At 36.6% G+C, this 26453-nt stretch overlaps 1 protein-coding gene across 1 annotated transcript; it reads left to right on the forward strand.

Moving 5' to 3' along the window:
* Positions 1-139: 139 nt before the first annotated feature.
* On the forward strand, positions 140-25117 carry IQUB (IQ motif and ubiquitin domain containing). Its single transcript, XM_086739990.1, has 12 exons — positions 140-190; positions 798-1287; positions 2481-2642; positions 2748-2923; positions 3162-3317; positions 5216-5426; positions 10040-10215; positions 15120-15290; positions 16825-17001; positions 18619-18867; positions 22469-22654; positions 24834-25117. The coding sequence occupies exons 2-12, from the start codon at positions 828-830 to the stop codon at positions 24999-25001; spliced, it is 2292 nt and encodes a 763-aa protein (XP_086596116.1). The 5' UTR covers positions 140-190; positions 798-827; the 3' UTR covers positions 25002-25117.
* The last annotated feature ends 1336 nt before the right edge of the window (positions 25118-26453 follow it).

Raw genomic sequence — 26453 nt, forward strand, 5'->3', positions numbered from 1 at the left:
CGCCCCCGCAGCCCGGCTCCCGGTGGCCCGGCCCTGCGCCCCACTGCGCATGCTCGCGTGCCCCCTGCCCTCCCCGCCCTGCGGCTCCGGGCTCCGCCCAGCCCCGGTTGCTATGGTTACCGCGACGCGCTGCCGACGCCAGTACCCGCCGCTACGGAGAGGCGCCCGGGGCAGGAACCCTGAGGGGAAAGTAACGGGCGGAGGGGTGCTGGGAGGGGCAGGGCAGCCCCACCTTGCGCCGAACCGCGGCCGCTGCCCCTGGGCCCGGCTGCGCTCCGTGCCGAGGGCGGCGGGCGGCGCGCGGCATGCCGGGAGGGCCGGGGACCAGAGGGCGCGCGGCGGGAAATGGCGGTGGTGTCCGGCTCCTGCCGGCAGCTGCTCTCTGCTTGCCGTTGCGCTAGGGTGTTTTGGTTATTTTTTTTTTCCATGAATATGGGATTTGGATTCTTCCGGCCCGTGTCATTTCAGTGGCAGCGCCGAAAACCTTAAAGGTGTGCTGTCTCTGGGTAATGCTGCTCTGTAAATTCTTGTTTTCTGTGTGTATATATATATATGTATATGTAAATATATAAAGCAAGAATTACGCTGGCAATGCTATGGAGTATTATGCGTGTTAAAGAGCAGTGAGAAGATGTTAAGTGTTTTGCATTTGGTGGAAACAAAGACCTCATGCTATTCCAAATAGGCTACTTGGGAACAGGAAAAGCTTTCAGGATGTTAAGTCATCCATGTGTTTGGTAGCAGAAATGTTGTAGTATGCAATTTTAAATAGATAATGTGATTATTCTTGCAGAAAGGTTAAAAATGTGCAACTGATACTTCAGGACATGGAAGACACATCGGATAGTTGCTTTGAAGCTGTTATAAGGGAAAGGCCTGGTGCTGAGCAGCCCCCTGCATCCTCAGAAAGAAGAGCAGGTGGAGAGGCCAGGAGCGGGGACCCAGCAGAGAAGCCTCTGCTTTCAGGAGCTACAGGCACTGTACAGTCAGAGGAGGGCTGCGAGCAGCAGTCTTCACTGGAGCAGTCAGTTTTGAAGGAACAGGAGCAGTCAAGTTTAGCACAGTGGGAATTATCCAGTGAAGGACTAGGCAATCAAGAAGTGATTGGAAATACTGAGCAAGATGTATTTGAGACAAATGCGCCATTCAGCACATCATCTGAGACCACATTTCCTGTTAGCTATGAGAATTATCCTACTTTACCTGAATTAAGAAATTCAGAAAGGGAAGAACAGACATCTCAAAACTCAGTACTGTATGAGAATACAGCATGTGGGACACTAACAGGTAAAGTTGTTAAAATGCTGGACATCTGCTTTAAAGAGATGATTTTTTTTCTTCAACTTAGTTATGGCTTCTAGCACTTCCTATACCCTCGTTCTGTTCATGTTTGCAGGTTTTTGGTCTTGAAGTGACTTCTTAAAATTGTTGTATAAAATGCACTTGAAAAGTGAGGAATGTATTCTTTCTCCCAAGTTGCTGTAGCAATTTAGACTAATATGGTACTTTATAGAGTGATCCTTATTTCCAGAAACATGTATGAGTATGTATATGTGTTTTATACAGGTAGTTTAAGAATAGCAGTGCGTAATTCATATGAATACATAAGGTACTAACAGTTTAGACTAGACCACAGCAATCATCTTATTATTTTACTTCTCTTAGATTATCCTGTAACTTACTTGGCACCCTTCCATTATCCCGTGCCTTTCTGCTGCAGTCCCCAAAACACTCCATCATTTCCTGCGCTTGTTCCTCTGTGTTTTGGGTGTCCTGTGTTACTTCCTCTTCACAATTCAGTGCCCCATTTTCTTAGGTTTTCAGAGCAGGATGTAGCACATCCTGTTTAGCAGGTGAGCACAGTGAATGGACCTTCTGAATGCAGAGCTGCTGGCTGCCTGCCTCTTGGCTGAACTGCATTCAGATGCTCTCATTTTCAGTAGCTGGTGATCACTTTCTAGGAAGGACACTGTACCAAAGCCAGATAAAAGTCTTATTTCTAAATCAAAAAGACATAATCTGTGGAGCTTTGAGTTCAGTAGATCTGGTTCAGAATGTAGTCTTTGAAGAAACACCACGTCAAGTATTGTGTGAAAGACAAAAGTGATTCAACCATCGTATGCTTAGATCAGGCCTAAATTACAACAGGTTTAGGTAAGATTTTTCAATAACAGTTCACTGTATAAATGGGTAACTGATTAAAAATTACGTATTTGCAACTAAAACACACTTACTGTAACTTTTTAAAAATGGTAGTCTGGATGACTTTATGTGGTGACAGTATTATGTTAGATATCTCTCTAAAAAAATGTATGATAATGCTGTTTCAGCTTTCAAGTAGACTGTCTTTCCAGCTCAAAAATTTATGATTATTCTATGTTGCAGTGTCTCAATAAAATAATTTCAGAGTAAACCTGAAAGCAGTATTTATTTGTTGTTTTGAGAAGCTTAACAGGAATTAATTTTGGTTTTATTTCTAGGATGCATGATTGAGGATAATGAAACTCTTAGGAGGAGTAGGGCTAACTTTGATGAAACCATCCAGTCTGAGAAGTTATGTCTTAATCAAGAACATTTTCCTGGGAAAGCAGTTCAGTGGGATTACCACATGCCTGATGTCATAACTGTCAGAGTACAAACAGGTAAATGCTATTTTTACATGTGTGTCGATATATATACTCATACACTAATCTCAGTCTGTTACTAAAAGAAACAATATTTCTATCTTGGAACTTCCATTTCAACAGATTCTGATTCATTCCAAGATGTAGTTGTAAAAATTCAGAGACCTACCTATCATAAGCCATTTCTGGGTGGATTTAAGAACAAAATAACAGGAGTGGAATTTCATAATGCAGGATCACAAACGATACCAAAAAAACGGCCTGACAAAGGAATTCAAGTATTTTGTAGGGAAACACAGGTAATGGCTTTGTAGTGTCTTTTGAGAATGTTGGTTTTGCTAAAAGGAATAGAATGTTGACACAATTATTTCCAATAGGAATGAGGAAGTAGATCAGAAATAAGTGTGCAACTGAAAGTGGATGGATATCATTAGTCCTCTCGTTTTTGTTATAAATAGATAATTTTGCCACTTACTGTGATGAGGTAAAAAAATCTTGGTATATTTTGTTATAATCTGACATGCATTTTTTCCCCAGACGGTTTTTGAAAAAAACAAGCTACAACAAACAAAAAATACAACATCAACACAGATGACTAAAATTGGCCTGTATGTGTCAAACAAGACTGACAAACTCATAAGTCCTGGAAAGTATCTTACAGCGGAAGAATACCATAAACATAGACTTAAAGCAGTAAGTTCTCATCTGTTTGAAACTGTATTTGTAAAGCAAAGTATTGCGAAGGTTATCTGAATGTTTAATGACTGTTCAAAGAGTGAATTTAACACTGAACTGCAAAATGTCTGCTTAACCTTCACATTTTGTAATCTTCCAGATGTGGGGGAAGCGCGTGTCTGCTCATTTACTCTGTGTTTCTAGTGATGTTTGAGACCTTACGGTTTCTTAAATATTAAGAATGCTGAACTTACTGTTTTCTGTCTTATAGTGACAGTTAAACTTCCATAGAGATCATTGGGGGTTAAAACAGGCTTGTCCCTGTGGCATTCTCGTGATCTCTTTGGAAGGACCTAAGCAACATGCTTAATGTGTGGCCTCAAATGGATAGAGTGTTGGGTTAGGATTTAGGAGACCTACATTCAACTTTTGGATGTTGTGTTTTCTGGGGTTGTTTGTTTGTTTGTTTGAACAGGTTTAATCCCACCGTTTGGGATTGTGTTCAAGATACCTTCTTTGGCGTTAAGGTAGAACCTGGCCGTTCAAACACATGCAATAGGCCTGTGAGATTTTCTGGTGTGCTGGGTTGCCTCATGCAGACAATGACAGATTCTATGTGTTCATTGTGCAGAGGATGCCTTTTAGGCATTCCAGATGGCTTTTTGAAAACCACATATTCAGTGACTACACACCTAACTTAAGTATGCCTGGACATCATGTTAGCCTGGGCACTGCTTTGTAAATGCTCTAGTTATTAATTTGATAGCTTAAAATAGACAGACTGAATCTAACTAAATGGAGAAACTGTTGATTTCCCAAGTACCCAAGTAGGATATTTGTATTGACATGATTGGCAAGATGCTTTGAAATCTTCTGGGTAGAAGTTTTCTGTAAGAACTGCTTATTTGGTCAGCATCAGCTGGTGGCAATAAGCATCTTTAGAAGTGGAACCCAGATAGGTAACTGGTTCCTCAGGACTGCCAATAAGTGCCACTTACTGAAATCTGTAATCTGTCTGTAGACAACCTGTAACGCACAGTAGGGAGACCTCAGCTCGGTGTTGGTTCAAGTTGGTGGATTCACACAGTGCAGTGTAGTTCCATACTGGAATACTAGGTGAAGACATACGCAAGAGAAATGTTAGGTTAAGGTATCTCTAGAGACAGCCTAACTGTATTAGTGTGGTTTTGTGCTTGATAGCCTTCAATGCTGGACAATGCTTACTAGCCCATGGTATTGACCTGGCTAAACTGTTTGTGGTGCGAGCGCTAGCAGAAGCTCCAGCTTGCGCATTGTGCTCCCTTAGCATAGTATAGATATTTCCCTAGTCTTCAGTAGCCATAGCTTTGAAAGGTGGATTTGTAATTTTTTTTTTAAGTTCTGTTATAACAGCATTGATAATTTCACTTTCACTATTTGTTTGCAAATAAAGTGTAGTTGACCTTTTTTGTATGTGTGTTGATTTTTGTATTTAGAAAACAAAAAGAAATTTTGCAAATACATGTCTAAATTCCCAATCTAGATACTCTATAAATGGATAGTGAAATTAAGATCTCTGCTTACAAAGTTGAAAAGTATAAAAACAATACATGGCAAAAGGCATTTTTTTAAGGAGATATTAGAAAAAGGAAAATAAATTCTGTAAAATTTCTGCAATTTATACTTTAACTTGATTTTTTGAGCCTAGTTTCTTCACTGTACTCACTGATTAAACTCCTGCACTTACCTAAATAAGTAAGTATACTAATATTTAGAGTAATAGTACATGACTGTTTTTGTAACATTTACATTATTTTGAGTACAAGAAAAATCTTAGAAAATGTAGTTACGTAGCTAGGAAAAAATAACAGTTAAAACAATGCAGCATAATATTTTTTTCTTAAGTTCATGATTCTTTGGTATTGTATCACATACAGGTAATAGTATTGCAGACGTATTTCCGTCGTTGGCATGCTATAAATGTAGTACAAGATCTGAGGGAAAAAAAGAGGTTAAGGCTGGCTTGGGAGGCACAAGAAGAGTTACGGAAAAAAAAAGAGAAAGAAGAAAAACTGAGACGGGAGCATGAACGAAGACTGAACCCTAAAACAAAAGAAGACTTTGAGCTAGTGTACCAAGCTTTAGAATGTAAGTATTTTCTTATAGGGATACTATTAAATGAGCAAAAGTGTACAGGTTGTTTAAAACAAAGTCTTCTTGTTTTGACATGTTTATATAGATGCTTCCTTGATTTTTTGACTTACAATGGCATTTCTTTAATTTTTAAAGAATTATTTGACTTTCCTATATTTCTAAAAGAAGAAAAGGCCTTGACACTGTGTAAGCACTGTTTAGCATTAAGTAAAACATCTCTGTGTTATCAACACTATTTTCATTACAAATCAAAAACATAGCCCCATACAAGCTACTATGAAGAAAATTAACTGTCTTAGCCAAAACCAGCACACCTTTTTAGGAAATAATCAGCTTATAGAATAATGCTAATTGTCAGGGACTGGTCAGTTAGAGGAGCAGGAACTGGGTTTTTTTTTGATCAGAAGTTACTTTAATATTTTTACTCTATATTTAGGGTGCTGAAAATAATACCATGAAGAAATTACTATTAGGATCCATCATTCATCATTGAATGATGGATCATCAATGCATCATCAGGCTGCAGTGCTTGCTTATGGTATAACTGTGGCAGTTTGCACGTTACTGACCCACCTTAAACTGTCCCAGCTGTTTCTCCCATGGCAAACTGAGCACAAATTTGGTGGTGTGTGTTATTCATAGAGCTTAGGACCATGATTCAAGAATTCCAAGTAATACACTAATCTTTTAATACTATCATACTTTGAGTGGCATTGAGCAAATCACTTTGAATGTGTAAATGGCTTATTGCTGTTTGTTCCAAATGTAAAAAATATTACTGATCTTAAGCTTTAGACTTTTGGGAATGATATCTTCATGATATTTGTGGTTTGTTAGGGGTTGTTTCCCTCGCCTCCTTTTTTCTTCATAGATAGTTACCTTTTAGCGTCACAAAAATCAAGCCCTTTTATAAAGGTGTGTCTGACTAGGTAACCAAAAGCAAAGGTCTCAAATAATTTTATCCTCTTCACTTATGGCAAGTGGTACTATTTGGTATCTGATTTCCTGCAATATTTTCTTTACAAAAAAAAGGTGTCAAGAGTCTCATTTGCAATGGAAACAACAAAGCTGAGTTAAAGTTGTGAATGAGTGCTGATATTCCCAATATTTTTAGATTTAAAACTTGTGGTTATATAAGTGTCTTTTTTGCTTAATTTAATGTAGTTGGATTCACAAATAAAACTTTCAGCTATGCATGTTCAGGAATTTAAAATCTAGGCAATCTGAAAAAGCATGCGCCACTTCAAAACTGGAACAGAACATATTCCAGTATTTGAAATTTTTTTTGAACATTTTGTTAAAAATAATGATCTATTATAAATCTTTTGTTTTGTTTTTGTTTGCCAGGGGTGATTAGTTGCCTCTCTATATGGAGAATTGCAGTCATCCTCTTTATTTTAATAGAGCTTAGTGGTTCTAGGAAGTTTTTTTTTTTCTACCTGCATCTGAAACTACTTTTAAATTCTTATAGTGTCAACAGTCTACACAAGCTAAATCATTGTGACAGTAATAGGATAAGACTATTGTCCTCTAGAGATCTGTGAAGGTTATTGCTGCTGATCACAACAGGGGGATACTGTTACAGGGTCAGCCAGTACAAGCGATTCCTGTTGGTACAAAAAACTTGCCAGTTGACTGTATGGTGCGAGTGAGATGTATCTATATGTTCAGTGTATCTGCATATAGAGACATTCATTATTTATTTGAAAAGCATGAAATATTTTGTTTTATAAAAACTGGAATAAAGAAATAATGACTAAGATCTCTGCCTGTAGAGCAGATAAGCTAAGAGGAACGTTTTTAACTTGACTGGATGTATAAGATGAATCAGGAGGTGAGTATTGATGATAACTGACAACTTCTTCATTTCTGTAAGTACAAAGTTGCTTACTGTATTTATTAGCTCTGCCTTTGAAGTTGCTGCCCCTTTCATGCAGGTAAAGCTTCATGTAAATTAATTATATACAGTACTTTTGTTTGCTGAAATGGCTTTATTTGAAAATATATCTTTGACTACTCAGAACTTGTCAGACAGCTGTCGTATTAATACCAAAGCTTGGAGAGCCTTAAGGAAATGAATTGAAATATTTTGAAAGGGAAAATGTAAGGTATTGTAGATAAGGCAGCCAGAGGTAGAAAACAAACCTTCCTCTTTTCCCTCCTCCTTCCTCTAATCTTACCTGATACAGTATGTTACAGGTTTTTTCAGTAAGTGTGCATCACTTACTGGATTATTTTATTTACATTGGGTTTTGCTTTTGCATAACTGTTCTGGAATAATAACAGCACTTCCATTCAGGAATGTTGATGTTTCAGATCTTATAAAATTCACTACAGAACTCCAGATGTATTTGAAATGAAACAGACTTTCAGAAAAGCCAAGAAGTGTTACAATGTATGCAAAGGAAAACACTATTCAGTAAACACAATTTGATTTTACTAACAGATTTTTGTAAAGGCATATAGTCTGTGTATTGGCACTTACAGTCAAGAAAACGGGTACTGCAAAATAAACCATGATAGACACATGGATCTGTCTGCATGTTTCTGTCATTGAGTAGTCTAACTATTGTAGTTTAGCCCCGCTCAGGACCAAGCTATGCAGTCTCTCGCTCACTCCCCCCACCATCTGAGGGAATAGGGGAGAGAGAATACAATAAAAAGGCTCGAGGTTTGAGATGAGAGACAGGGAAAGATCACTGAAGTTACCATTACAGGCAAAACAGACTTGACTTGGGGAAAAGTATTTCTTTATTGTTATTAATAAAACCAAAGCAGCATGGTGAAAGAGGAAAAAAAAAACAGCTTGCCCCTACTTCTCCGCTCTTCCCATGCTTAACGTTATTACAGACTATCTCCACCTCCTCCCCTCGAGCAGCACAGGGGGGGAATGGGGGTTGCGGTCAGTTCATCACTTGTGGCTTTACACTGCTCCTTCCTCGTCCGGGGAAGAACTCCTCACATTCCTCCCCTGCTCCAGCATGGGGTCCCACCCATGGGCTACAGTCCTTCATGAACTGCTCCAGTCTGGATCATATTTTCCATGGGGTCCAGTCCCTCAGGAACTGCTGCCCCAGCACAGGTCCTCCACAGGCCACAGCCTCCTTCAGGCACCCACCTGCCCCGGCGTGGGGTCCTCCCTGGGCTGCAGGTGGATCTCTGCTCCTCCGTGGGCCTCCATGGGCTGCAGGGGGACAGCCGGCCTCACCATGGGCTGCAGGGGAATCTTGGCCAGGAGCAACTTTACTCCTCCCCCTCCTTCTTCACTGACCTTGGTGTCTGCAGCCGTTCCTCTTACAAGAAATTCTTCACAACAGGCTGGCAGACACCTCTCAGGTTCTCTTCACATCTCCTCTCTCTACTTCTTGCAGCCGGGCTGGGCCGAGTTGGGCCCAGTCGGCTGCCTGGCGGGAGGCCAGAGGGTGAGGCCTGCAAGGCCCACAAGGCTCGCGCCTCCCCCTCTCTGCCCCCACTTCCGCTTCTTCACATCTTCTTCCTTTTTTCTTTTTTTATTTTTTTTTCCCCTTCTTAAATACATTATTGCAGAGGCTTCTCAGGGAACATTCCATCACCAATTGGCTTGGCCCTGGCCAGGAGTGAGTCCACCCTAGGCCTGGCCGAATCCACTGGACAAAGGGGAAACTTCTAGCAGGTTCTTGCAGAAGCTGCCACCATAGTTGCCCACCCCGCCCCCCCCCAAAAAAAAAAAACAACAACAAAACACAGTAACTTAAATTTGAAGTGCAGCAGGTACCTGTGGTTTGGTGATTTGATCCCAAGAGTCAGAAGGCCAGATTCTTATACAGCATGTACTATCTCAAGTGCTACTATCATTATTATCTTGTGATTTGCATGCCACCTCCTTCCACTTGAAGGGTTCTGTTGTAGAAGAGGAAAGGGAGAGTAAAGCAATGACTGTCTAATTATTAATGCGCACCCATCTGCCTTAGATGGCAAAACATTATACCACTCAAATATTCAATGTAACACTTGGAGTACTAAACACAACTGTCAGTCAAGTTTTATCTCAGTTTCGGAGGACTTCAAGCTTCAGATTTTGCACATTTGTGCATGGAGAAGCGGTAATATTCTCAGCACTGAGTACTAGTGGTACTACTGTAAGATGCCATCCTTAGTCTGTTGAGAATATATCCAGGGTATCTGTTCTTGTGACTTTGATGAGCAATTATTTAAAAAGTTCTTATTGCTCATACCTTTTGGAGCTGTTTGAGATTCAAACAGTTAGTTTAGCTATTTTAGATGTAAAATTATGAAGAAATAATTTCATCACACGGTTTCCACTGGAGCTAGATTATTTTTGTCACATAGAGCTCCTTTTTGTTCTAACTCATCTCTGAGTTTGCAGTCCTAATTGGCAGTTTGGAATTGATATACACACACATACTCTCACAGAACATCTGTATAATTTACATTAATTTCTGGGCCATTTCACGTGTGTTGAAAATATGCATATCAATCAACTCCCTAACATAGAAACTGGCTTTTAGTGAGTATTGAAAGTTAATTATGTTATTTCTTAAGTAAGAAAGTAGAAATTTCACTGGAAAACATCTTGTAAAAAATACCTAAAATATTTGTGTTTGTAGTATGGAGGCAGGAGGAGACTGAACGGATTAACAGAACTCTTACTGGAGCTGAAAGAAAGGCAGCACTTTGTGAACTTTTGGAAGAAGAGGCAAAGCTGATTGCTTCCATTGGGAGAAAGAAGCTAAATGCAGATGAGGAGAATCAACCAAAAGCAATACTGCGCTTTCTGGATAAGGTCAGTGATGTAATTTTAGGCTGAACGTAAAGAATACCAAAGTACAGAAACAGAAAAGACATCTGCAAACTATCTGCCAAAAGTAACTTTTGTAGCTTTACCAGTTAATCATGTGAATGCTAATGTTATAAATACCCAGACTGTCTAGTTATTCATGTCAATACAATTCAGTAAATTTCTTTTTCCAAGCTGAGAATTTCTTAGCTCTGTTACTGACAGAAGGACTAACAGTGCATCATTAAGATTGTCACTTGAGATTTACCATAGACATACATAATTGAGTATATAGAATATAAAAAAATAGCACTGAGTGAATCAATTTTGTATTATGTAATTATTCTGCATGAAGAACATGATTCTGATGGCACTATTAAGAGCATTAAATGCTCAAATTCAAACAATTCAGAATGGCTAATTTGACGTTATAAAGCATCGGGATATGGCATACTATTGTGTATTTTCTATTGCGTGCATTACAGTGATGTATGAATTAATGCATGAAACTATGTTCTTTCCTAATCTATTTTTGAAACTTTAAAAATCTGCCTATCAGTATGTCTTTCAAAAATACTCAGTTTCGCTAATCAAAACTAATGACTAAGTGATTTTTCCTCTAGTATGTTCTGTTTATTGCTCTCTATAGTGAAAAGTTTGCTATTTGATTTAAACTTAAGCAAATATTTGTAAAATTCAACTTAAACCCTGCAGAAAGGATCGATTTTTTTTTTTTTTTAATTCTTTTTTTTTCTTCCCTCAGAGTTGTTATCATTCAGGAACTAGATCTGTCATTTATTTCCCCATTGAGCACAGGCCTCTGGACATCATATGTCTATTTTTAAAGAAAGCATTTATTTCATTTTCATGTACAGTATAGAAACCCAGAACGGTTTTGGCTGAATCTTATATCATATTGAAATCAGTTTTTAATTCAATAATTTAGGTTGTGTTAGAATTTTAACTTGAGATTTTATTCTTGTATAATCTAGGGGGTAAAATTTAACTCAAGTGTTCTTCAGGCTTTCTTCTAGAAAGCAAAGATGAGAATTCATTCGTACACAAAGATGATTTCAAATGGCATTAAATTCAATGGAACCTTAATGTGAAATACCAAAAGTCCTTTTCAGGTAGACGTCCCAGCAATCAATCACCTCAGAAAAAATAAATAGTTTATTTTCTGTCTGTTTGCGTAGTATGTGAAAAAATTGTGAAAAGAAATACTAGAACAGAAATAGTTTTTACTATATTTTTTTTTTTTAATTTTGACTACTTAGTGCTCAAAAGTAAAAATGGGAGTTTTGTCCAAAAGATACCTTTTTTTCATTCTTTTTGTTACTGATGTATGAGAACTGGACTGCAAAAGTGATTTGATAAAATCTATTACCTTTCTTCATTAAGAACAAATTACTTATTTGAAATGTTGATGGAACTGCTACCAAGTTTATTGCCATGTTTTCATTGTGTTCTCTGTTATTGTTTTCAAAATTGAAAAAAAAACCCTGAAAACTAAATATTTAGGAATGATACAAAAACCTTGAATAATTTCTATGTTAAATACTTGCTTCCGCTATTTACAATCTATCCTGTTACCTTTTCAGAAAAAGAAGCCTGAAACAGTCTAAAGCAAATACATTTCTCTCTTAACTGAGTCTCTGTCTTTATTTTTCATTTAAGGACTGCTTTCCAGTGTCCTTCCCTATAGAGACTATTTCCAGTACATGTTCTCACAAGTTGTACAGTTTTCTTGCATCTAGGAATCAGAAGCAAAATGTTCTCTATCACCAGAATTCCTAGTGATAGTTGGTGTTTGGAGATTTAGGAGATACATGAGAGACAAGAGATGCTCTCTATTTCCAAGCAGTGGACATGTTTCTGAAGCACTTACTGCTAATTTATTTATTAATATTTTAAATTTATAAATTATGTTTTTCAGTAAAGAGACTGGTTTATTTTTAATTTGCAAATCTAGTGAGCTTCTGAACTTTTGCCACTTTTTCTTTTCATATTATTGTAATCATGTCAGCTATAGGCTTTTGAGTGTTGTTTTAAACTGTTGAAATAGCAGCATAACTCAGAGGTAAAGAACGTAACAATTTCTACATTTCATAAAAAATAAATAATCATTTTGGAAATCTCAGCATTAAATGGATGTTTGTTCTGTCTGTAACAGTGCAATTTAAACACTTTAGACTGTAGTATGAAACTTATCACTGGAGTGCTAGGTTATAGCTGCTTTACTCAGTTCTTTCTTGAACTTTAAGCTGGTAATGTTAATCTGGAGATTTACCAGTTAAAGCTGAAATAACACCTTTCACATCCGAAGACTGCAAGCATTCACTTTTCTGCAATAGCCGATGTGACATGAAACTTTCTTCTCCATGGAAACTTCCATTCCCTTCTTTGCTACTTTAAGCAAGTACCTCCTCATGTGTGTGGCCTTTTGCAATGGTTTCTACTGGTTGTGTGTCACCACATTCTGTGGGGTTCTTTTTTAGGGGTTCTTTTTTACACTGAGCTCATTCTTCTTCAGCGTTTGTATTTTGAAGAGGAAGTACTTGATTAAGCTTTTATACAGCAATCATATTTTCATAAAGGAATTTGTGTAATTATTAACTATTGCTCGGTTTGTACCTTTCATGCTTTGTGGTATTCCTGCACCTATCCTATGGATTTTTTTTCTACTTTTCTTACCTTTTTCTCTCTGTGTCTCTGGTGGTGTGTCTCTCTCCTAGGGTGCTTTTTTTCTACTTTCATGCGTTGGCAGCAGAGTGCAGTTATAGTAGTCTTGCTCTCTGAAGCAATGCAGATAACAGGATTATTGTAAATTCTACAGCAGTGCCAACTAAAAGGCAAGAAAAAGCTGGCAAAAAATCTGAAAAATTTAGTTTTCTTGCATCAGTCTTGAGTACATGAAAATAGTCCTGAGATCAGAGAGCTCTGTATTATTTTTATTTCAGTAAAAAGCTTCATAATTTCTTTCTTTTTGATTTATTTTATTTTATGTAATACTCAGTTATTTCTAAGAAAAAATACAGAAGTTACAGGTGTGATATCTTGCTTTGAATAATTTAAATGTTAACTCAATGTAGTTGGTCTGTGTTAAGGGTCATTTGCAGAGTGCAGTACCAAGACTGCGAGTTCATCTATGGGTTGTACAAATTTATCAGGAGAACCTAGTTTTAATAACCATTTCCTAGGGTAAACTCTGCCCATTGACTCTCCCTAGCATAAGCAAATGGCCTTTCTGTCTTATTATAAGTGATTTCATTGAAGACGATAAAATGTAGGTACTGAATTAACTCCTCTGTGGAAAATGGTGATTTTTGTCAGCCTACCACGCAAAAGAGTTGCAGCATGATACAGCTTCTAAGTTGGTGGGGTTTTTTTTGTTGCTTGCTTAGGTTTTTGGTTTTTTTTGTTAGAATTTCTAATACTGTGCAAAGACAGTGAAACAAAGTCATGAAGTTACAGAAGAATGCTCCCTTTTTATGACAGAGAGAAAATCACCTCTTTCTAGTTTTGCAGCATTTCAAAGATTTCACTGGGGAATAAAGAGTTTTATTTTTTACTAATATCTGGCTTTACTATTGCATTTCTTAATCAGTTTTGGCTCTAAATTGTGACCTCTGATTAACAATACCTCCTTTAATTAAGAGTTCCACCCCCACTGATAATGTTATTAAATGTCAGTTATTCAATCTTAAATCCTTTTTTCAATTATTTTGTCTTTCTTTTGTTTAGCTAACTTTATTTATTTAAAAGTGAGGAAAGCTCTGTTTTGATTGAGATGGTGACTAATTATATCTGTTCTAACTATGTAATATTCTTGGTATTTTTATGACTTATCACCATAGCAAGCCTGTATATTTGGTCAAAATAATGATTACATCAGTGCTGGGGTCATATCCAGAAAGCTACTCCGCATGTGAAAGCTGCATGAAGTGTTGCTGTGGTTAACTCACACTGAGATTGCAAAGAGGAGTTCACAAGTGTTTGTGAATACTCAGGTTCCAAATATAGTGAAAGGGAATAATTAATACACAGACTGAAGTTCCAAATAGCTACGCCAAAGTACGATTAAGGAAAAGGAGAGGAGTAAGGTAATGATGGGGAGAGGGTTTTGAATACCATCTTTCTATTGGATTTAGATACCTACCTCCCCAGTGAACTAGCCCCCTGTATAACAGTGGGGTTGGCAACCAAAACCAGTTCTCTAGAAAGAGGAGAATGCTCAGGTTTTTCCAACTGAGTGGGGCAACTCATACCATGTAAGTTCTTGCTGTCTTTAGAAGTTAAAGATGTGCAAATTTAAGTAGTAGACCTGTGCTGTGTGGTTAAGTCAGCAAAAAAGAAGCCAGCTGAAGTATCCGATAAGCTGTAAATTCATGCTTTGCCTTAGTCAGCTTTAACAAAGTCTGTGCCTTCTAGCTGTCTGTATAGCTAGCATAAATAGAACAGTTCCCTGGAGACATTTTGTACTGCCGTAGACTCTCAGGCCTTAAATTTTCAATCTTTACACAGTCAACAGTCCCATTGATTTTTACTGATAGTTTAGAGGGATTTATGACTGCAAGATGAAATACAGAGCACATGTATTCTAACACTCCTGTCAGTAAATTAAATTTAAAGAAGTAGAGCATATCCCTGTAGGAGAATATTATTTACTTTTAATACACTGTAAGTCAAAATTCTCGTGGCCTGAAACTTTAAACAAAATGTGCAATTGAATACTTGCTGTGGTGGAAAAGGTACTGTATAAATATCAACAATAGAACTAGCCTTTTGTTTTAGTCAGGCAATAATGTTAAGTCCCTATTTGCTCTGGAGAAACTCCATGTAACATAATGTACTTGTTCAACTGATGATCAGATTATAGCAGCTCAGAGTTATACAAATTGTTTCTGAAGTGTGCACAGCCTAAGAGATGGAAAGCATATGATGGAAAAATCACTGAAATGGATACACAGCACACACTCCGTGCCAGAGAACTATTTGAAATCTACCGCAGTGTTAGCAAGGATTGCTTCACAAAAGATGAAAGAAGAGATGTGCTGTTAACACTCAGGCGTACAGTGAAGGTATGTTTTATTTTTCTATTTACGTTGAACTTGAAGCTGCACTTCTCAAAGATACAGTCACTTAATTATGTTGACACATAAGCAATGCTTCTTCCAGCAGAAAGGTGCCAGGATGGTCAGTTGGCAGCAAGAGAAAGCCTGGTGTACCATCTGACATGAGAGTGTACCTTACATTCTAGATATACTCTAAATTCATATTTCACTTTGTGATGTGCATGTTTTTCTTCAAGTTGCATTAGAATTTTAACCCTATGGTTTTAGACTTTTTTGTACTTTAATACATAATAAAATTTTAGTACAAAGTTTAGCTGAATATTTACAGGGCTCTGAGCAACCTGATCTACTGGAAGATGTTCCTGCTCCTTGCAGGGGGCTTGGACTAAATGACCTTTAAAGGTCCCTTCCAACCCAAAATATTCTATGATTCTATGATTTATAACAACTTGATAAAAAACATGGTAGAGATGTAAGTGACTATTACTTTTTTTTTTCCACAGTTCTTTTGGCTTGGATTACACCAGTTTTATGGGTGTCAAATACAGATAATTTTTTTTTCTTTGCCCCTCACTCTCTACCCTCACTGCTGCTGCCAGTGTTCCCAGTGAATTAGAAGCTGGTTGCATTTCTTTTAGTCTTTCATATTTGTTTTATTTATTTATTAATTTACAAAAATAATACATGAGTTTCAAGTTACTTTCAGGACGTGATACTGTTGATGTGAAACTAGAATCGGTTGGTGCTTCCTGGTCTTACTAAAACAGGCAAACATCTTGCTGTTTGCTTTGGTAGTACCAGAAATTATCTAAAGCCAGTCTAGCATTGGGAGCATTGCTGGCTTATGAACTCCTGCCCATCTTAATACAAGTCAATATTGTTGTAGTGAACAAATTCTAGAATTTATGTAAATTAGCAATCTATTTTACGTGAGAAAACATTGCACTCATTCACCTTTTATCTCTCTCTGGAAAATCTCCTGCTAAGCATTTGAAATATTGAAATGACTCATTTCCAAGCATACTCATAAAGTCCCCCATTGCTTTTGTGTGATGGGTTCTTTTATTTGTTTGGGGGTTTTGTGTGTGGCCTTTTTTTTGTGTTGGTTTTTTTTTTTAACGATTTACTGTGTATATACATTACACCTCCTATCACGCAGCCAAATAATGTTTCTTACAGAGTTATTTCTTGGGACTTTTGGAGACTGAAAATTTTGCATGTGATGTGTGGCTCTGCTTAGCATTTTGTAATGCCTCCAGGTTTATGGTTCCTCACAGGTTTGGTAGGTATACAGGCCCCTTAAAGCCTGAAATCTGTAAGCATTCTCCGTTTTGTAGTTCTTTACATTTCTTTTCTTGGAGGTTGTTTTCCTAAGACACTGAGGGGTTTTTCTGTGAACGTGTTCTTACGTGAACACACAGAGGTATGAATAATGGTTGGCATAGAATCCATAGTTTGCTTTCATATCTGCATTTGAATTATTTTGTTCACTTCTTTATTGTTGTGGAGTTTGTTTTCCTTTCTTTGTGTTTTCTTTCAGGAACATGAATGTAAATTATCATGGGAAATAGTGGAATTAATCGACAGAGAAGTTGATCTTATGTCGAGAAAGGTGAAAGAATGCAACTTAGAAGGACTGAGGAAAAGAATTTGTACATTATTTCTTCAGTTTATTAAAACTCCAAAGTTTAACCCTGAAGTTGCTAGGATGCTTAAGGTATTATTCCTATTTTGCAGTCTGACATATTGGCCATTGAACTAAGCATGGTGGAGAAAGGGAATGGAACACAATGAATGCTTTTTTATTTTCCATTTTGCTGTAGAATTGCTGGAGGTGTTTCTCAAGAAGTAAAATGTAGCAAGTACACAGACTTCACACAAATAAGCTTATATAGTCATATCAGAAGCATAGGGCGTAGACATGGATATAAGAACCTGACAAGTGGCTGTAGCACTGAGAATGCCCAGGAACTCTATGTATGAAATAAAAAATGTGAGAATTATAAACGGTAGGTATTATGGGATGGTAACAGTAAAATGTAATAGCAAATGGGGAACCAACAGAGAGCGTGATTATCTTTTTTTCACTGTACAAGGGGCAGCATCTCATGCATCCAGAAGGGAAGAACATTGGCATTGTAAAAGTGATGTCTAATGAGCTTGCACCTAAGCAAGAGCTGCTATGAGCTGCTGTTGTACAACCAGTTACTACTTTGTGAGAAGATATAGCTAGGAAATGGAGAAAGTGGTAGACTCCTCTCAAGTTGTGTGATTGTTTTCCTTTTCTGACTACAGATGATAGTTCAAAATATGATTCACTATCATGTGTTGCTGCTTTAGGCAGCAACGTGTATTCTGCATCTGTCAGAAGAGGATTCCTCTCACAGTGGTTGATGGTATCTCAGAAGTAGAGAATCTGTCAGTAAATGTTAGTTTGATTTAGAACCAACTAACAGTTATTTTATACTAGGTTTATGGACAGAGTTACCTAGATGTGTCATAGCAGAGACTGCAGATGGGACATCTTTGTCTTCTGTAGCTGTTGGTTAACTGTACCTTGAGTTGAAGGCTGAATTGCACCTATATTTGAATTTGAATGTTGTAATCTTCTGTAGACCATAAAAAAGATGGCAGGTCATCAACAGACAAAGTGACCAAATCCTCAGGGTACTTAAAAAAAAAAAGGCAGATAACCACAATAGGTAGCTGGATTATTAGACTACTCAAACTACCCAATTACAGACTTGGGCCCTCTGCACAGACTACGCTATATTCTTTCCAGAACCTGTGAATCAATATGAGGATGAGGAGGTCATTAGCAAGTTTAGTTCATTATCTTCCCCTGTATTGTTTTTGGACATGTGGCTCTGATGATTTTATATTCTTATGCCAAAATATTAATATGCCCATAATCTCAGGATTTTATCTTTGACATAAAGGGCAGATTCTATGTGAAAAATTAAATGCAGAATAATTCATTGCTGTTTCCTCTGTATTTGCATCTTTCCAGAATGGCTGACAATCTGCATGCATAAAAGCACCAGCAAGAGCAGTGGAGCATATTGCCTAGGATCTTCATATATCTTTAAAAATAATTGACTGATTTATATAACTGATTTTAATAAGTAGAGTAAGAAAATACAGTAGCTTTTGGTCTTCTGTTTGGAAAAAAGTAAACCCTATAGGGTATTTTAAAATAAATATTACTAGCCCTTACATTACATTAAAACACTTGCATGAATACATGTAAAAGATATTGCAACAGAGTTAGGATGACACACAAGAAATACAAAGATACTTTGTGGTAAATTAACTTTTTTTTAAAATCTTTTAGGTTCCACCAGATCCCTTAAAACTTTATAAGAATGTTCACTTCTGTCATAGTTGTGAAAATTACTTACCGTCTACTGAGTTTCCTGTTCCTGCTAATTCTCGCACCATTGGCAAATGTCACTTGTGTTGCAAGCTTGATAATGAGGCTCGAGGACGAGAAGCATTTTTGAAGTACAGACTTATACTAGAAGATCTCAGAAAGTCTGAAGCTGATTATGAGGACGATGCTAAAGTTGCTTTCTTAGTTCAGGTACTGTCTGAAAGAGCGTTGCTAGTAATAGAAACCAATGGCTTTGACTATAATTTTTCCTTTATTTTGTGTATGTTGTTGACAGATTGAGAAATAGGCTAAAAGCTACAAAAACTTCTTCCTGTGATATGGGATGTTCCATACCATAAAGAAGCAGCACTTAAGCTCTTGAAGTATAGCTGTCTTTTCAAAAGTGGTTACAAGCTATACATTAGAAGAAGGTACAGGTTTTGCTGACAGGTCAAAGAATCAGATGATCCAAATTCTTCTTCTGGTTCTGCAACGGCTGTCCTGTTGCCTAAAGATACTAGCATCATCTGTAAAGCAACAATAATGTTTTTGTGACTATAATATTGTTCAAGATATAATACTAGTAAAACACTTTGAGACCCCTTATTTGGACTGTTTTAGTAATACAACTAAATTGCTTTGTGTTTTCAGAAGGGAAAAATAAAGGAGCTGAGGTTTTGACATTCCTATTCTATGTCAGTAGAATATCTGTATAGTTGGAATTTTTACTGTTTTGCATTTATTAGGAGAGAGATTCACTAAATATTTTAAGTCTCTAAATTTTTCTCCATCATCTGTAATTATCTGCAGTATTACTAAGTAGCTAATGTTTCTTAATAATCATTACTGGAACAACTCAGTTCAAAGAACTGCTTGCCTCTGTCTTCAGCAAATTCTCTCTTTTAGTTATTATTATTTATGTTGTCAACAAAAGAATTTGACATCCAATATCCACTGGGAAAGTTTTAAACCTGAGGTAATTGCGAAGTGTTATTTATTGAAAATATTGAACAGCCAAGATTTATTTAAGCTTTCTGAGATTTAGTAATAAAAATCTCTACAGCATCAACATTAGTAGAATAGTTTTTGAACTGTGTTTTCAGTATGTCTAAAACAACAACCAAGCAAACAAAAGCCAGTCATCAATATCCCACTGCTACCAAAACAAGCCATGCTGTGGTTTGACGTTTTGCCAATGGCAGCTGCCAAAAGGAAGATTTGGATTCTTTAATTATTGTGCCTGTGTTAAGAAATATTATCAACGAATCTAGATTTTGTAGATTTTGTTTGTCCATATTGGTTTTCACTTAAGCTGAAAAGGTTTTTTATCTGTGTCTAGCTTAGTTTATCTTGATACATAAACATCCTCCAAATTATTTTGGAGCTCTCTTACATCACATCACTGATGGTGACTGGTGGCCATTGATGCACTGAAACAGGACTGCATCTTAACTGCTGACACAAAAAGGCAGAAAACAGATCTGAGGCATCAAGAAAGGACTTGGACACAATTAAAAGTCTTTTGCAGCAGCTGTGACAGCTTCATTCGTTGCTCACTGCAGTACCATTACTGGCTCTGATTGTATTGTCTGTGGATAGATCAAGACTTTTGTGATAAGATAAAAGATTTTTCTTCAGATCTCTTGCATGCTGATTCTAACTGTGTTTGGGCTGACCACCTATATGAGTGCTGCTAAGGTTTAAAAACCAAAAAGCAGTTGGTGAGGGTTGCGGTAGCTACAGTAAGTTCTGCTTACTGCAGCTGGAGATCTTTTTCATACCGAAATGAACTAGTTCAGCAAATATGTCAAGTTCTGAGGCTGCCTTTTATTCTCTCACAGGGTTTAACTTGCCACGCTCCTTAGAATCCATGGTACATACAATGGCTTTGATTTTTCTTGTTGAGTAATGTCCTAGTGGCAATGTTGTATTCATTTCAAGTTACAAATACACTTAGCTCTTTTTATCGGTTTGCTGCCTACCCTTGTTTCCCAGTCTCACTTGCTGAGGAGTCAATGATATTTGCTCCCAGACTGTCAGATGACCGTACTTCAAAGCCTTTTCTGTGTCTTGTGAGTGCAGAACAAATTCGGGGGGGGGAGGGGGAAGAGAGAATTAACTGTAAAATTTCACAGCAATATGAATGACTACCTTTAGAAAGGGAAGTTGTCTCTTAAATAAAATTCTTCCCCATAATCTGAGAAGTTTTAACACAGAACATGCTTTTGCCTATTTTTCAGGAAGAAAAAAAAAAAGTAATCTGCAAAAAAGGAAGAGTCAAATTATGGGTCTGTTTTGCATGGACCCTTTTATGCCTCAGTGTAGATTTTTGCAAGTTTTGTTAACTTTTGAGACATGTAGCCTAGCACAAAAATATTAGTTCTTGCTAATATGTCTGGTTGTAAGTTTCTGGCTTAGAAGAAGAAGATACAGAAGTTATTTGAAATTTTGCGAAAAAGAGGAAATACTGAAAACAGAAGCCAATTAGTGAAACCTAATGAAGGAGGTCCGGTAGGACCAGATTTAAGACCAGATGTAGGACCAGTCCTATGTTCTTGGAATCAATAGGCACAGATTTATTACCAGTAGAGGTTCTAAGCCCAGGTTTTGCCTTACATTATCCCTGGCAAGAATTTATATGGACTCCTGGATTTTAGAAGCAAGGTAGATAAGAATACGTGCGGCTACACTTCACTAAAGCACTATTTTGGTATAGTTTAATTCATTCTTTGTCAGGAATTTAATAAGGAATATGTAAACACCATTATTTAATTAATTAAGATTTCTTTTTAGAGGAATGAGTCTTCTTTGAATGGCTAGCTTGGAGGAAAACCTATTTAAAAGTCTGTTGTTTACAGACTCCTGTAGATAAAAATCTTCTAATATTTTTCCATTACTAATAGAGAGAAGAATTAATGTAAAGTGACAGAAAAACTTGCCAATTTTGTTTTTCTTTCATTCAAGAGGCTGTGTTTATCAAGAGTTAGTAGTGATTTAAGATGGCTAATAATAAATTAAACATATTAAGATTGACATAAATTAACCTTAGACATAGGTTAAAAGTACATTTAAAGGCCTTTCTGTACTAGAGAACCTTTACAAACAGACAGCCTATTATTTTTTATTAATGTTGTAGCATAGCTACCTGATCTTACAATCTCATTTGGTAAAAAGAGCAGCAATATCATGAGCACAATAATCTTTCCATGTGTCAGCATCAGAGTGAGGGGAAGAAAGCAAAGCTGGCAGTGATTTGAGATCTGTCACAGGTGGGAGTTTTTCCTATACTAATTTCCCACATTTTGGAGGCCAAATTATTCTGATGATATGTAAACTTCAAGTAATTTAGTAGTGTAATAAATAATTTATTGAATAACATATTAATTCTGAATCCAAGAATGAAATGGGGAAGTCATCTCAGTAATGACAGAGATGGATTGTTGGTATTAACCAAAAACGTCTGAACAGGCTTAAGCATGCTATATGAGAAAAACCATGAGATTTAAGAAGCTTTATAAGAGCAGTTAAGCAATCAGGATGTCAACTGAAAGATATGAATTGCCATTGGCAGAGACAACCAAAGTAAGAATGTAGTATTTTAGAGATGATACAAGAAAAATGCAGTTAATAATTGCCATACCATGCTAGAGGAAGATGTGTATGTTTAGACATTCTTTAACCAAGTGATTGTATGACATATGCATAGAAACGTTTCTTACTCAAAGCTTTATTTGGATTCTTATATGGTTACAATGCTTTTGTTGTAGAATGAAACATGCTTTTTCCTTCTTAACCCTGTTTTCTGTTTCAGTATCAAGATCTGCAGTACATGATTGAGAACATATGGGGCTGTCAGTCAGCTCTCAGTGCCTGCAGTGACCTCTATGATTTAGTTATGGTTAGATGGGATAAGCAGCATGAGTGGTCTCCGTGGAACACTATTCTCCTCACTAAAGATGAAGCAGATGCACATCTTAAGCTGTGTGACCTTCAGAAGGTAAAATTCTATGTATGTGCTTAATTTTTTACAGTATTTACGTTTATGTTTTAATAGAATTCTGTGACTAAAGATGTTTGGCCAAATTTAGCCCTTACACTCATCCATGTTTGAATTGGCCCGTTGTGACTATTTAAATGATTGCATCTGTACTATTAAATAAAACAGGCAGTAGTCCAGAGGGCAGCTGGCACGTGCAACTCGCATGCATGTATCTGAACTTGGTCTTGCCCTGATTCTCTCTCCCAAAACGCAAGAATCTAAGTGGCCTCATCCGTGCTGCCTATTGAGAACAATGCCATGCCTATGCTCTTCGCTCAGCTAAGACAAGGGCTGGCCTGGATGAAAAACACACTAAACACTAACCGTAAATACTATGACAATTGTGTGCCTGTGCTCTTGCACATGCTCTGGCCTCATTGGTTTCTGGCCTTACGAATTTCTCATCAAATAAAAGAATGGCTTTTTGTCTAGAACTTAACCATTTGTCATAATAAAATTTGTTTCAATTTACTTTCTTACATAGTGTCATTTAAGTACCCCTGACAATGTAGTCTTATAGTTTGCAATTACGCACTAAAAACATAATTGCTGTTCTGAGTTAAAAAAATCTAAGAATTTGGTGAAGAAGTCATTGAATCTGTGTGTTTTTACACCACTCCTCCCAAATTGCATATCTAAACATGGTAGTCTGGTAAATATCTTACTCTACTGGACATCATATGGTAAAGTATATAGTTTTCTAGGGCACAGGACAATCCCATGAGCTGTGTTTGTGCTGCAATTTGTAATGGATTACTAAACCTTTCACCTCTAGGTCACTGATTTATTAAGTAGTGACCTGAGGTCATTGTTGTATAGTGTCCTTTTGAGCAGGGTGTTCTTAATTAAATTTCTACAAAATATGTGTGCATCACAAATGCAACTTCAGCTGTTACGCATTGCACTTCTTTTTGGAAGTCTTAAGAGTATGTGATAGAGCTTAGGGATTTCTCTCCTAATGGCAAGTTTTGCTTTGGGGGTGAAATATATCAGTCAGGGAATTCTAAAGGTAAAGCCAGTTCTGCCATCCGTTATATTTTTTGTGTATGTACCCAACTTGTGTCTTCAAGCAGACACATGTTTATGTGAGCATTAGCTTTAAAAGGTAAAATCAATTTCAAGCTGGAAATTCTTTTATTGACTCCTCTGTCTCACTTTCAGTCAACAAGGCTGTTCGGGCGATCTGAATCTACTGATGCTTCTCTGCATCCATAAATTTATGTTACTAGCATTATGGCAGGAAGAGATTCTGATTATACACTTATCTGGTTTAACTTCATAAGTCTGGATGTCATAGTCAAAGAGATGCCATTAACTTGATTAGGTTCAGAGCTTCAGTGGAGGTGGAAGTTAGGCCAGAAGAGCAACAGGTAAGGTATGCAAGCCTACCTAAAAATTGTAAGGTATTTACAATTAGCTCTTGCTACAAAAATAGCAGTGGACCAGCTATAGTGAGGAGTCACCTTTCTTCACTCATAGTGGCCAAAGCTTTGTTTCAAAAAAAAAGAATGTGAAATAAGGAAAATGAAGCAAAGTTAGAATGTTGTAAGTTGAATAGTTTCTCGTTCACTGAAACAAAAAAGCACTCAACAAAACTCAAGCACTTTTTTAATAGCAATTATTCATAACAATGACGATAGTGATAGCAAAGGAACTTTTCAGCTAAATATTCTGGTTATTTATTAAATTGTCTGAACTGCTACTAATCACTAGAAATTTAGGAAAATATCACCACTGAACACAAAGGCTGACTGAAATGCTGCAAAATGCTTGCTGCCGTGATAATTTGTAAATAATCATTCTGATTCCTTTTAATTTTTAATTTCAAAGTACAAATGTTCTTAGGTGAAAAGAAATAAATATGTTTTATCTTGAATGGACAAAAAAATGCCAGTAGTTTTTCTTTTTTTAAAAGGTAACTAATATTTCACAAGGAGTGGTTAGTAATTTTCACTATTGGGCCATAAGGTAGCAGTATAGAACTACAAAATATTCCAGTGTGTATTATATACGAGTAAATTATCTGACTTAGTTTATTAAAGAGTCACTATTTATACTGTCTAAAATATGAAGCAACATACAGACTGCTAGATATTTCAATTGTATTTAATGGGATTTTGATTTTTTTTCCTTTCAGGCTTATGAAGTGCCATTTATTCACAGAATAAAACATAAGCATATCCAGGCAAAAAACTACTTTGCTCAGATTCCAGCGATGATGACATTTTTGCATAGGAGTGACAATCAAGCTAATATAAATGAAGTTTTAATAGCTACATCTATTTCTACTGGTACACAAACATAACTCTTAGGCAAAGTTAACTGAGGTTAAGGAAGTTAACTGAATTATTGATTAATGCCATTTCCTTGGTTTTAAAGAAATGTACGTTTTCATCAATACCTTAATTGTATTACACGGATCAAAATAAACTTCTGAGAATAAAATAATTTGATCTTGACCAGTCAATATAACTGCATTTCATGTTTTGTAACGTCATTATTTAAAAATATTGTTGATGAGCTTTGTAAATTCTAAGTTTTTAGAGCAATAGTAGTGTATGTCCGTGTTGCTTGGAACTTTCTGTCTGCAAATACTTTATCACCTTTTAATTAGAAAAATAATACTATAAACACTGTATTAAATTTATTTCTCTCGTCTTAAGCATATAAGGCAGAAAACCTCTCAAACCCTGAATTGCTACAGAACAACTGAATTTATATGCCTTTCCAAATACAGCTGCTTTGCCTTGCAAACATTTCTGCAAAAGAATAACTTTACTTTTTATAGCTCATCTTGATGGTCATAGTGGAACAGCTAGCATTTAATTTTTGTATCCAAGATCCAGATTTATGCTCAACAAGTTATAGATTCTATATCTACTTTGGTATTCTCAAGCATGCTAGTGTTTCGGCCTGCTAAAGAATTGCTCACACACACAAATTATTTGGTTTATGCAAAAGTCTGGAAGCTAGTCCCTGATAATGGCAGTGCCATTTAATCACATTATGAAAGCTGTTGTGTAAATAGTTAAAAATTTGTGTTGCAATTATCATAAATTGGATAGTTGGGTCATGGCTGTCCACAACATAAGTGACTACTTGTATAAAGTGAAAACTAATGTCTTCCTTCAAGTCATTGTCCAAAAATGGCTTTTGAAAGCATAGAAATTGAATGTGTCGGAGGACATGATGTATTGAAAGAGAGTTGCTGAAGAATTGAAAAAGTATTTTCAATATTTTGGATATCTACTTGAATCCTTTTATTAGGGTAAAGCCAATATAATTAAAAAATAGGATAATATTTTTTTTTAAAATCTAGCATAGTTGAAATTAGTGTAAAATCCTTCATGTTAGTTTTTTATTAATTCCTACTTGCTCATCATGTTTTGTTGATATTGTTATGATATTGTTACTTAATTTAAAAACAATGATTTTTTTACCCCTTTTTGTCCATAGCATTTATAATTTACTTGCTTTTTGAAAAGGAATTAATTTTAAAATTTTCTCTAGTAGTTACTGTGTTACTTCACCTACTTATGTAGCTTACAAATTGTATTAAAAAGGTACTGGACAAGTATGAGAATGAAAGCATCCTCTGTATCAGACAGAGGTGAATCCTGGGAAAGCTGACTGAAAAGATCAGAGTCAGATTAAAGAGACTGTAGTTCTAGGAGAAGTAATTGCATTTTATCAGGAAAGAAAAACTGTTCAGATACAGGGTCATATCTGCTGGTTTCTATTAGAACTGACTAAATTC

Source organism: Chlamydotis macqueenii, chromosome 1 (assembly GCF_036417535.1).
Source record: "Chlamydotis macqueenii isolate bChlMac1 chromosome 1, bChlMac1.mat, whole genome shotgun sequence".
Lineage (NCBI taxonomy): Eukaryota > Metazoa > Chordata > Aves > Otidiformes > Otididae > Chlamydotis > Chlamydotis macqueenii.